Here is a 13,151-nt window from a genome sequence, read left to right as displayed (position 1 = left end):
TTTATACTTGTACTCCGACCCAATTCCTTCATCCTGCCCATAATCCTCTTGTCAGAACCTACCCCCACAGGTCTGCTGCTGAGTCAGATGTAACTAGATAGAATTTCTCAAGGAGGCTGGCTAGTTGGAAGTATGGTGGGATGTGTCTGGGAGTAAAATCTCTTATCAATATCAGTTTTCTTTCTGTTTGGGGTAGATTCATTACCCAAATTCCATCTATATTCTCCTCTGGGAATAAAAAAGTAGGTTGTTTCTTTCATGAGATTCCAAAGAAACAGTGTGGGCTCACAAAATAGCTACAGTATATAGAGCATAAAAGGAGTTCAACCCCCAACACCCCCTCTTTTCCTTCTTGAGTATCAATAGCTGCTTCTCCAGGAATATGGGCTTAAAAGTCTCTCTACCCAGTGGTGTTCTGGGGCCAGCTTGAACCAACTTTCTCCAATAGTTAAATTTTCAGTGATAGCACTTGATCCTCCAAATGACAAATGCCAAAAATCAGGACTTGATTTGAAAGTGATAGAGGGGGAAATGCTAATGATGTAGATTAAACTTAAAAGTGTGTCTTTCATACTTTTTTCTGAAAAGTTGATTGTTAAATATTTGCCAGCACACAACTCTCTCCACCCATCCCAACCTCTTCACCTATGTAAAGGTCTCATCTTTGGTGGCTCCAACTCAGATGCTACCTCCACCCCCAAAAAAATTTTCCATCTATCACCTACATCTCACCCTGTTCCACCACTGAACCTTTCTGTTATCTATTATCCTACCCAGAAAACCTTCTCACTCTTACCTAACTCCCCTCCCTAAGACTAAGATCTAACAGTTCTACTACCTATGTGTGTATACCCTAAAAACATGTCCCCTCTCTTCCATAAGGGTAGGAGTTCTGATTGCCACCCCCCACCCCCCGCTTTTGGATGATATGAGCCAGAGCAGCAGGGCTATGTACACCAAGGAAAGGATTTCATAAGCATTGTTAACTGTTCAACAATAGCTGAGACCATGCCTGCGTGGGTTTTAGACCAGAAGAGAGTGATCCAGGGTCACTCATCCATCATCCACATCATCATCATCATCCAAAGTCAAAGATCAGCAGGGAACTGGATAAACAGGACTTGCTTGTGGCCAAACACATTGATACACAGAACAGTTTATTGGAAAAAGCACCCAAAATGTCAGCCCTTCAAAGACCAAGCCTCAACAAAAACATGGAATCAATGGCAATACACTGCTAGCTATTCACCCAAGGGGGTGGATGTGCCTAGATGTCCTGCTGTTTCCATCAGCAGCAATGAAGGGAATTCAAAGCTTCGAGTGGTGGGACACAAGGAAAAGGAAATGATATTATATGGCAATAAGGAAGAAAATGAATCTAAGTCCATGTCTTGGGAACTAAACCATAGTCCCCATTTCAAAGCCAGTATGCCTGTACCCTCAAGTATCTCCACAGTCCCTTAAGATTGTTTCAAGAACCTCATCTAAGACTTCTCCTGAAGGCATACAAGTATCCTTAATCTGGAGAAGGAACTGAGGAGCCGGCAGGAAAGACCACAAGAAGTCTAAGCCTGGTTTCAAAATACCCACTGTATAGACAATTTCTGCTGGCGGGACATTTGGAAACTGTGGAAGTCTATGAGGATATGACTAGAGGGCAAGGCAAAAGAAGAACCCAACTGCTGGCATCTGATGTCCTTTCCCCTTCCTTATCTATCCCTCCCATTCCTACAGAAATTCTTCCTCATGGAAGACAGGCTGATGCCCAGGGACCTCTGGGACTTTCCACAGGGTGATGTTATCACCTATTTATTCCCAAAGGGAAACTTCAAAATCAGGGTGGCCAATTACTCTGTTTTCAACCTCTAGTGTGGGTGGGAGATTCTATGGGCCCCGGGAGGATTCAGGGGTTAATTAATTACTATTTGTATTTACATATAATTTACATATAAGAATATTAGTTACTCTCTATGACAGATGACAGATACCTTCCCAGGCAGTGCCTGCCTTGCTAATAACTACTCCCCAGAAGTAAATGTTCATGCCTGTATATCGAGTCAGTTGGAGAAAGGGCAGCTAAGGGTCCCTGTAGCTTAGACACTTGGTCCAGTGAGTCACCCCTTAATTAACTGCATTGTGGATTTGCTACAATCCTCCTTTCTCCATCCCAAAACTAGGTTCTAGATTTCTAAGGAGACCCCAGTGGAAGAATTGTGAGGTGAGGCATGACAGATATGTATGTTTGAGAAAGCGTGTCTGACTTTCCTTCTGGCTGACTGAGCCAGTCATAGAGGATTATATATTCTAGAATGATCTGGATTATCTGCTGTTCGAGAGCAGCCGGATATTGCTCCTCTAAATTCTTGTCTCGCACCTAACCCCACATCCAGCCAGCACGAACAGCTGTGGCACCCCCACGCATTGACGCATAAGCGAGGCTCCAATGTATTTACCAATGGTTGAAGCAATCAAGAAGACGCTAATGAGAGGGGACGGGGAAAGGTTTGGGGGGCAGGCAAGACCAGAAACTGGGGCCGGTAATCGGAGACATCCCAGCGGGGGGGCGGGGGAGAGGGAGAGCCTTCGGCACACTACTCGATGACGTATCTGCTGGAGGAGTTGGTGGACGTTCGGATGATCTGCACCCTGGAGGAGCTCGCTCCATTCTTCCTGCTTCTGCTGCTTTCTACATACCCCCCACCGCTGCTCCCCCCATAAACTCCTCCGCCTCCCCTACTGCTCCCATAGCTCCCTCCGCTGCCGTAGCTTCCAGAGCCTCGAACAGAGCTGCTGCCGTAGCTGCCGTAGCTGCCACCGCCGCCGCCGCCGCCGCTTCCGATGCTGACTTGACTGCTCTGTATAGCTGCAAGGGGAAAGCCCCGACAGAAGGACTTGTTACTGTGGGTCTACCCAAGGTCCCTCCTCCCATAACGATGAGTCACCGGAAGCATCGTTTTTTCTTGAAGCCAGCACCTCCACGCAATCCTCACGTCCTCCCCACCCTCACCCACCCGCATATACACAAACTGCCACTTACAGATGCTAACGGGGCTCGGAAATTCTCCCGACATCCTGAAAAACAAAGCAGAACCACGTCAGCTGGGCCCCCACTACCCGAAGGAAAAGCGGCACTCCAACAGATCCGGCTGCACGGGTTATAAAGTACCTCGCGTAGCCTCGGACCCTCACGCCACCCTGCTAGGTGTCATAATGATCCCTGGCTTACAGAAGGGGAAACTGAGGTTCAGAATAATTCGGCAACTTGACCAGAGGCACAGCATCAAAGCCCAGGTCTTCCTGACCCCCAAAAGAGAATGCTGCCTGGCACAACTTCTCAAAAAGGAAAGGGTTTAGACAAATCAGATTTGGGGCGGAATCACGTGTTGTACGGGCTAGAAGGTACCTTAGAGATTATTTAGACCAAACTCTTAATTATATAGATGGGGAAAGTGAGGCCAAGGGAGTGGCAATAACTTGTTCAAATTGAATGGTGGAAGAGAGAAGAAAACCCACAGTGCCTTTCCTCCATAAATTAAACTGTTTAAGTGTTCAATCTACAATCCCCTCTCCCTCCCCCCAGCCATGAAAACTCAGGCTCATACTGCTCAGCTGTTTTTCATTATCCCTGGAGACTACAAGAAGAATGTATTCATCCTAAGATAAGAAGAACTGACCTTAGACCCAAGGAAGAATTTCTAGAAAAAGTCTTGTAGGACTAGGAATCGTTGGAGGCAGGGGAATGGAAAAAATGAACTCCCAAGAACCCACCCAGTTCAGACAGTGTCCCCCTGCCCACCTGCTCTCCTCTCCCTCCAGCAGCTTCCTGTAGGTGGCAATCTCAACATCCAAGGAAAGCTTAGAGCTCATCAGCTCCTGGTAATCTCGAAGAAGGCGAGCCATCTCCTCCTTGGACTGCTGGAGACCCTCTTCCATGTCTCGAAGTTTCTGCTGGGCATCTTGAAGAGCCTGCTCCCCTCTCTCCTCAGCATCCGAAATGAGCGAATGCATTTGGCCAATCTGTGCCAAAGAAAAACCAGGAAGGAAGACGTTGAGGACAGAAGAAAAGTGATGGAGCCCTTTGTAATTCACAGAATCCTAGATTCTTAGCGTTAAAGGGACTTTGGAGGTCACCAATACAATGTACTCATTTTGCAGAACAGGAAACAGGCCCAGAGACACAGACTTGCTCAAAATTATGTAGTCTCTGGAAAAGAGCTGGAGACAAGGAGGAAAAAAACCCTTGGAGTCTGGATTTAGATTCAGTAAATCTGAGAGCAAGGATAACTCACATAGGCTCATTTCTTCAGCTCGTCATTATATTTTTCTACTGACTTCCCTCCCTTGCAGCTCAACAGATAAAGGAATGAGTCTGGTACCCCAATGCTTCATTCCCTTCCTCCTTCCAGATGTGTGAAATGTATAGTATTCAGGGAGGAGGCAGCAACTCTGTCTTTATATGCTCCTGAGGATGAAATTGTTACTTCCCATCTCAGAGAACAAAATCAGGAAAGGAGAGAATGAATAAGGAAAGGTGACCCCAAGAGATATAAAGCTCTCTCCTGTCTTTCTAACCCCTTACCCACCTAGTCAATACCTCCTCAAGATAGCTTTATCTCTTGATCTAATGAGGTATGAACTCATATGATTTTGACCTTCCCTATTTAGACATGAAGGCAAAACCAAAACCCCAGATCCATTCAAAATAAGTCTATTTTATTATTTATTGTCTGGGATTCTCTGTGTCTCTTGTCTTTCATGAGAAAAACTGAAAATTAACTGCTTCATTTTAAATTTATTTATTTTAAATTAATTTAAATTAACTGCTTTAACAGATGTTTGGATACTGCCCCCCCCCTTGCTTTTCAAGGTCACTACAGCTCCTTCTCTTGGTAGTGTCACACAGCATATCATCTTCATTCCTAAAAAAAGAGATACTACCCACTAGTCTGAAATAGATTGTTGGAAGGAAGACTCATCAAATGCTATCCTAAAACTCTTGTTTTGGGAATAGGCCTGTTTTGGGGAAGACACTTTTTGGAATTCTGGGAAGGGGAGAAGAAATGGGCCATTTAATGAACTAAAGCTGGAAACACATCCCCACCTGTTTCTTCATATTTCCGATTTCTGACTGCAGTCTCTGGATATTCCGGTTGAGCTCTGAAATCTCCATCTTAGTGATCTTCAAATCCTCATCATGTCTGCCAGCTGTGATTTGAAGCTCTTGGTACTGAGGGCCAGAGACCACATCACACTCAATTGATGTTTCACTTTGTGTGCCTTAAGCTTGAGCTTGGGGACTAGAGCCAATGATCCTAAGAGGCAACCACCCAAATGTCCTGTCCAAGGTGGCCCTCATCCTACAGTTGACCCCATCTCCCACTCCCATTGACTATCTGATTATTCTTCTATCCCATGATTGCTGGGCTCTGGCTCTGCTCCAGTCAGGAAAATGTGTTCTCTCTCTCCCACCTTCACCTAATTGTCTCCCATCTCTGGATCTTTACAATAGGCATTCCTCTAGTGGAACTACTCCTCTCAATTTGTTTTTATCCTTACTTATTGCTTCTCCAAGAAACCTTTCCTGACTAGCCTAAATGTCTCTAGTCAACCCAGTGCTCACCTACCTTCAACCTTCAACAACTATACATGCACTTGATTTGTAGTTTCTTCTTTTGATCTATCTCTGTGACTCTGGCTCTGTCCTAAACATATGTCCCTTTAGCCTAGTAATTTCAAAAAAAAAAATAAGATATAGATTTCTGCCTCCCTCTGCAACTCCTCTAGTCTTTATAGTCTGAAAGTTATGGATCCTATATTTGGATTTCTATTATTTTAGCCTGTTTAACTTCTCTGCTTGGAACATTTGAGAGAAACTTATTCCATTTTGACCCTTAAACCAAAGTACAGATCACTCTTGGTCTATGGGTCCACTCACCTTGGTCTGGTATTTAGTCTCAGTCTCGGACTTGCTCTTCTGGAAAATTAGTTCATATTGTTCTTTGACCTCCTTAATAATGCTATCTAAATCCAGGCTACGGTTGTTATCCATGGTGAGAATGACATTGGTGTCACTGCTGGTAGTCTGCATCTGGGACAATTCCTGAGAGAGAGAGAGAGAGAGAGAGAGAGAGAGAGAGAGAGAGAGAGAGAGAGAGAGAGAGAGAGAGAGAACATTATTCAATGAGTGCTTAGATTTTGTTTTTTTCTTCCCTCTAAGGACATTATATTTCCTCTAGGAAGCTTTCCATAGCTAGATCCTCATCTCCTCAAACCTGCCAGAAGCACCACCCTCTCCCTCCATCCCAATAAGTATATAAAGTCCTCTGCAAAGTTTCATTCTGTGCTTCTGTTTTCTCTGTACCCTAAGTGTGTGTTCCACATTCCCTAGTAGACTAGGAGCTCCCAGAGGGCAGGATTTATATTGCCACTTGTTTCTAGTTATCCCCTATTTCAACAAGAGCTATTGGCAAGGTTCTGCTTACAATGACACTTGAAAGTTGGGAGACCTCTCCCCAGTACCTACCAAATAAAGTATAAATACTCTGGATCTAGGCACTCAGACCCTTGTAAAGCCTGTCTCCAGTCTACCTTCCAAGTCGTATTCTACCTTCCTTCATCATATTCTGCATTCCAGCCAAACTGACTACTCTCCAGCTTCTATTCTATTTTAGTCTTCTCATGCTTCTGTGCTTTTGATCACAGTATTATCCATCTTCAGTCTAAGTCCATCTTTTCCTTCAAGGCTCAATCAACCCAGAGATCATCCTGAACTCTTCCACACAGGGAAGAGGAATTTCTCCCTTCCAGTTTCTCAGGGCCCTTCACCTAGACCCCTCCTTTACTGGCCTCACCCTCTCATGCATTGTAGCTATTTGTGAGAAGATTACTCTCACCTAATAGAATATGAGAGAACTTCATCACATCTCTTTTTGTGCAGATACCTAGTCTCTATATTTACACTACTAGATGACTAATAAATACTTTTTTATTTTATTCTTGGTTGTAAGGGATATATCTCTGATAGTAGAAGGGAAAGATATACTGAGAAATGTATGTGATATTTGAATATCAATATCAATATTTGAATATGTAGGTATATTCTATATACCTACAAATAGATGATAAATATTAGATAGATAGATGATAGATAGATAGATAGATAGATAGATAGATAGATAGATAGATAGATAGATAGACAGATAGACATTCATATGGACAGACAGACAGACAGATAGATAGATAGATAGATAGATAGATAGATAGATAGATGGATAGATAGATAGATAGATAGATAGATAGATAGATAGATAGATAGATAGACAGACATTCATATGGATAGACAGACAGACAGATAGATAGATAGATGATAGATAGATAGATAGATAGATAGATAGATAGACAGACATTCATATGGATAGACAGACAGACAGACAGATAGATAGATAGATAGATAGATAGATAGATAGATATAGAGATAGATAGATAGATAGATAGATAGATAGATAGATAGATAGATAGATAGATAGATAGATAGACAGATAGATGGTAGACAGATTTTTTTAAAGTTGTTTGTTGAATTTAATTTAATTTAAATAAATCAGTAACTGAAAGACCAGAACTACTTCTGATCTATTCAAGACCTAAAGACTAAGTCCTTAAAGACTTCTAGAGAAATTTTAAAATGTCACCCCAATCCCAGTACCCATCTTAACACTTAGAGGGTTCTTCCTGATGCTTTCCTGTTACAGAATAAATCCAGTGACACCCCTAAAAATTGGATTCCTGAGTAGAGAAGAATCTGAGGATTGAGACTCATTTCTCCTAAGAATCATGCCACAGTAATAATTTTAAACAAAAGAAGAAGCTGATTTCCTATGGATAGAGAACTTACCATTTCATACAGGAACTTCAGGAAGTCAGTTTCTCCCATCAGCGTGGCCACCTTGGACTGCAGATCAACTTTGTTCATATAGGAAGCATCTACATCCTAAATAAAACAGTAGAGACATTTTGACTTCATAGTCACTTCTCAAATATCTATGGGTAAACTACAGATTACCCCATTTTCCTAGCTTTCTACCAAATGGAATTTTACCTGAGGGTTGGGATAAGGGCCTCAAGAAATGAATGGAATCTCAAACCTATCAGTGTGGCTATTTGCAAATGGCTCTGACCCAAGATCTGACTGTGGGAAGTACAAAAGTGAAGCCCTTACTTGTCTGAACTGTCATGCTGAGTTCTGCCTAAATCTCAGTTAGCTGAACAGTTTCCAATCTCCTTGGATCATGAATAATCAAAAGAATTATTAATGATTTGAATGTAACTCTCAGAAGATAAGAATTAAGAGATTCAAAAGAATCTATGCTTCAATGTCCTACCTTCAGAGTGACTAAAAATTAACCCTTTTCTCATCTAAGGAGCTAACATCATTTGAATTGTCAGTGATATCTCAGAGGCCAACTTATTCATTCCTCTGCCTTCTACACATGCAGCATCATTCAGGATCACAGGAATCTGAAACTGAGGGTATCCCAGAATTCCTAATGTAGGAAAAGAACACCTGATTTGGAGTCAAAAGACCTGGTTCTAAACTATCTGTGTGACCTAGAAAATCACTTCAGGTCTCTGGTCCCCAATTTTCTTATGTATTGTGGGCAGATCATATCAGATGATGTCTAAAGACCCTTTCAGCCCAAAATTTTATGATCTTATAACTCATGTCTACAACTCTCCCTTTTGCCAACACTCTCCATTTTAGCCCTCTCCAGCTACTTACCTTCTTCAGAATAACAAACTCATTCTCCGCATTTGTTCTCCTGTTGATTTCTTCCTCATACCTGCAGAGAGAAAGATGCAAGGAAAACATCAAGAGGCAAACTTTGGAGCCTTGGAGCCTTTGGAGTCTTTTCAAGTACAAATAGTCAGCTGTATTCTTGCCTTTAGTATTGAACATACTCCCCAGACTGAGGCTACTGGGTATCATTCCAGGCTAAGGCTGAGATTAGGAAGATCAGAGTTTGAATCCAGACTCTAACTAGCTATGTGACTATTCATAGCAAGGCAATATTGTTCTGGAGACTAACCAAAGCAAAATATGATTGAGAGTGTAATTGGTTCCATTCACCATGTCTGTAACTTCCCATACCAAATGTTGGTTCCCTCTCTTAGAATGTAAGCTCCTTGAGGGAAGGAATTATGCCACTTTCATATCTGTATCCCCAGTGCTTAGAGAGAGCATAGTGTATAACATATTCTTATTAAATACTTCTTTTATCCATCCATCTATTTAAGTCTAGCATTCTTTCCAGTACATCATGTTATTAATCGGGGGGGGGGGGAGGGGGAAGAATGTTAATTATAATTTTAAAAAGGATTATGATTATTAATCCTTAATTGGGTAATTATAAAATACTCTAATGTACTCTTAATTCTATTATGGCATGTTTATAGTTGTATATCTGATTCTAGGACATTTATTATGATGAGTTTCCTAAGCATGCACACCACGTTAAGTAATTCAGAAATGAGGCAAGTGGCAGAGGAAAGCTTATCTGAGATTAACACAATGATTATGTCATTTATAGGTATTACTGTACTTCTATCATTACCACAGCTCTTATAGGGCTAATAATAATAGTTGGCATTTATATAGTGCTTTAAAGTTTGCAAAACTCTTTACATCTGATCTTAACAACCCTAAGAGGTAGGCACTAATATTATTCTCATTTTACAGATAAGGAAATTGAGGTTGAGAAGTTAAGTATCTCGCCTCAGTGTCACACAGCAACTGAGTCAGGATTTGAATCCAGATCTTTCTGCTTCCCAAGATGAGTGGGGGAACTCTTTCTGCCAATGCACATCAAAACCTCTGCCCCCTAGTAAATCTGAAAAATTCACCTTGTTGCAACCAATCTGGTAATGGACCTCTCTGACTTAACCAAGTTTGTCCTCTAATAAGATCTACAGAACCATTCCAACTTATTAGCAGCTGGCAGAGTCTGCGATCGACTTGTATTGGTGATATGGGGTAACCTCCGTGCCATGATGAGGTTTCAGAGCTGGTGAAACTTCCCAACATTTAAATAGTACTTTGAGTTATGAAGCTCTTTTAAAATGTATATTATCTTGCACCTTCATGACTGCCCTGAATATAGATAGGTAAAACAGGTCAATCTCCAGGTGAGAACTAAGTCCCAGAAAGGAGAAGTCACCCAACTAACACTTCAACAAAGTCAAATTCCCCTCCTCACTCGGGCAGCTTTTCCTAAGGGGTCTCATTCACCCACACTCACTTGCTCTTGAAATCCTCTACCAAGCCTTGCATGTTTCTTATCTCAGAATCCTGACGCATCCGATCCCCACTCAGGCTGTCCAGCTGCCTCCTCAGCTCACTGATATAGTTCTCCAAGATGGGCTCCAGGTTGTTCCTCTGGGTGGTGATCTTCACTTGCTGCAGCAGGTCCCATTTTGTCTGCAGCACCTGGTTCTGCTGCTCCAAAAACCGTACCTGGGTGCCAAAAGATCTGCTATAGCCCAAAGCCATCAGTCCTAGCTCAGTCCCTGAAACACATTCTGAAAGTTTCTGGAGATCAGCCACCGTCTTTTCTGCTTGTATCCTTGGTGCTTAGCGCACTGTTGGACTCATAGTTAGCATTTAATAAATGCTTTTTCATTCATTCATTTGTTGATTTCCTGTCCTGTAAAAAGACTATAATATTTGCTCTACTTGACAGAGTTTGGGGGAAGAAAGTATTTGGTAAACAAAGAAATGCCAAGCATTATTCTCATAGCTGAGTACAGGAGCTGTCCATACTCTCTGTGCTCACCAAGCTCTCTTCTTCCCCTCAGCTCTGTATATTGGGGATCTCCAACCTTTGTTAACTCACTTTTAATTCCCTGAGTCAGAGAGCAGGGTCCAGTCTGGGCCTACCTCTCCGCAATCTCCTAGGCTCTTTCTAATCCATTCCCATTCCCATCCCTTTCAGCATCTCCTCCAGAAGGAGTAGAGCTAGTTAGAAAACCCTTTGTTATTGAAGGTGGTAAAGGTGACACCCATTTCAGGTAAACTACTACAACACTTCTAGGCTGAGAAAGTATCTGAAAGCCCCTAGATTTCAGGCCCATTTTGTTTGAGGAAATGCATCTTTACTGATTATGGCTTGGAAACAGAAATTATCATTAGAAAGGAATATCTCCCATGATTCCCTCTTGATTTCACTGGGAAAAGGAATTGAGCAAGAGTTTCCAAGGGTGGTGTCAGTATGACCTGCTTCTTATGGGAGACTTTTCACAAAGACATTCTGGGAAACAATCCAGTTCTTCATAGTCTATCTATTTTTATTCTGCAATTACTTAAGAGGTTGAACTTCAGAGCTGATAAAGAATCTCAGGATCATCTAGTTCAATCATCCATCTTTTCACAGAGAAAAAGAATAAGGCCAAGAAGAGTAAAGTGACTTGCCAAAAATCAAACATCTTGTAAATGGCAGAGATTTTAATAGAGATCCATTTCATAGAAGTCCAAGTGATTTGGGAATCATGTTAGAATTGTGTGAAGCCTGGAGTAGGGGATAGGGACAGAGATGGATATAAAGAAGAGTAAGATTTAAGCCCTGCCCTCAAGAACCTTGCAGTCTAGTTCATCTTGGAATGTATCCCTCACTACTTAGCACAAGGTTCCGCACACAATAGTCACTTAATATTTGTGGAGGGTAGGTAAAAATCAGGCAGATGATAAGTAATAGGGGAATTTATTTTGTCAAAAAAAAAACAGTTTTGGTCACCCCAGATAATCTTTCCCCAAACCAGTTTTCCCCTAGCCCCCAGTTCCTTCTATCTCTGCCATTAGTAGGTGGGGGTTCAAACAGCTCCAGCACATTTTAACAAAGGCAGGCCTGGGATGAAGATTTTTTTAATTTGCTTTCTATGCCACCTACCATCCCTGCTCTAATCTCCTCCCAAGAAACCCAAATCATATCGAGCTCAACAGAAATGATTTTAGAATTATTAGCTACTAGGGATTGCCAACTTCTGTTTTCCTTGGTGCCAGATTGAAGGTTCACTTTGTTTCTCTTGACTCTTGAAATGTATTTCTCTCTTCATATGTCGGAGAGCATAGAAAGTATTTGGCTTTAGCTACGGGATCCTAAAGAGAGAGATAGCTTTAGCCTGTGCTTCTTCCATCCTTCCTCCAAGGCAACTATGAGAAATAATTGATCAGCAGCTACAATTTAAACTGTAGTCATACAAACGATGGGAGCAAAAACACTGAGGAAGGACAACAGCTTGACTAAAGGGGTGGAGGGATATAATCGAGGAGAGACTCTGAATGAACACCCTACAATGGAACCAATAGCATGGAAATGGGCTCCGGTTGAGGATGTATGTGACACCCAGAGGAATCACGCATCGCCAATAGGAGGGGGGGGAGGGAGGAGGGAAAAAAAGGTGATCTTTGTTTCTAATGAATAAAGTTGAAATGACCAAATAAAATAATGTTTAAAATTTTAAAAATAAATAAATAAACTGTAGTCATAGAAAAACCCCCTCCCAAATAAAAGAGAGCTTAAAAGTCATCTTATCCAGCCCTTACTTAAAATATGATTAACCTAAACTAGTTTGTTGGTAACTATTTTGGTGTCAGATGACTTATAAAGGAACAGCATATTCACAAAGCGAGACTAATGCACTCTTTGTGGTGGAAAAAAATTGGAAATGAGGCGATACCCCTTACAATTGGGAATGACTAAACAAATTGTGGTATCTGTTGGTGATGGAATTACTATTGTGTGAAAGAAATGATGAACTGGAGGGATTCCATGTAAACTGGAATTGATGCAGAGGGAAAGGAGCAGAACCAGGAGAACATTGTACAGAGACTGATACATTGTGGTACAATTGAATGTAATGGACTTCTCTACTAGCAGCAATGCAATGATCCAGGACAATTCTGAGGGACTTATGAGAAAGAGTGCAATCCACATCTAGAGAATGAACTGTGGGAGTAGAAACACAGAAGAAAAACAGCTACTTGACCACATGGGTCAATGGGGATATGTTTGGAGATATAGACCCTAAATAATCACCCCTAGTGCAAATATCCGTAATATGGAAATAGGTCTTGATCAATGGCATGTAAAACCTAGTGGAAT

At 41.7% G+C, this 13,151-nt stretch overlaps 1 protein-coding gene across 1 annotated transcript; it reads right to left on the bottom strand.

The window, feature by feature from the left end:
• Positions 1–1,140: 1,140 nt before the first annotated feature.
• Positions 1,141–10,558, bottom strand: LOC130454421 (keratin, type II cytoskeletal 1b-like). The gene is made up of 8 exons (XM_056798163.1): positions 10,293–10,558; positions 8,777–8,837; positions 7,892–7,987; positions 5,936–6,100; positions 5,102–5,227; positions 3,797–4,017; positions 3,038–3,072; positions 1,141–2,863 (listed from the first exon to the last, which is right to left on the bottom strand). The coding sequence occupies exons 1-8, from the start codon at positions 10,541–10,543 to the stop codon at positions 2,592–2,594; spliced, it is 1,227 nt and encodes a 408-aa protein (XP_056654141.1). The 5' UTR covers positions 10,544–10,558; the 3' UTR covers positions 1,141–2,591.
• Between the last annotated feature and the right edge of the window lie 2,593 nt (positions 10,559–13,151).

Source organism: Monodelphis domestica, chromosome 5 (genome assembly GCF_027887165.1).
Source record: "Monodelphis domestica isolate mMonDom1 chromosome 5, mMonDom1.pri, whole genome shotgun sequence".
NCBI classification, from domain to species: domain Eukaryota; kingdom Metazoa; phylum Chordata; class Mammalia; order Didelphimorphia; family Didelphidae; genus Monodelphis; species Monodelphis domestica.
The sequence above is the reverse complement of the archived record's forward strand: the minus strand, read 5'-3'. Positions and strand labels throughout refer to the sequence as shown.

What these genes read in the sequence shown, in the direction of transcription:
- LOC130454421 (XM_056798163.1), bottom strand. Translation starts at nt 10,543, where the DNA reads ATGGCTTTGGGCTATAGCAGATCTTTTGGCACCCAGGTACGGTTTTTG. An exon ending in AGTTTGTTATTCTGAAGAAG is followed by an intron (nt 7,988 to 8,776) that starts GTAAGTAGCTGG and finishes TGTTTTATTTAG; the next exon opens with GATGTAGATGCTTCCTATAT. An exon ending in TGAAGTTCCTGTATGAAATG is followed by an intron (nt 6,101 to 7,891) that starts GTAAGTTCTCTA and finishes TCTCTCTCTCAG; the next exon opens with GAATTGTCCCAGATGCAGAC.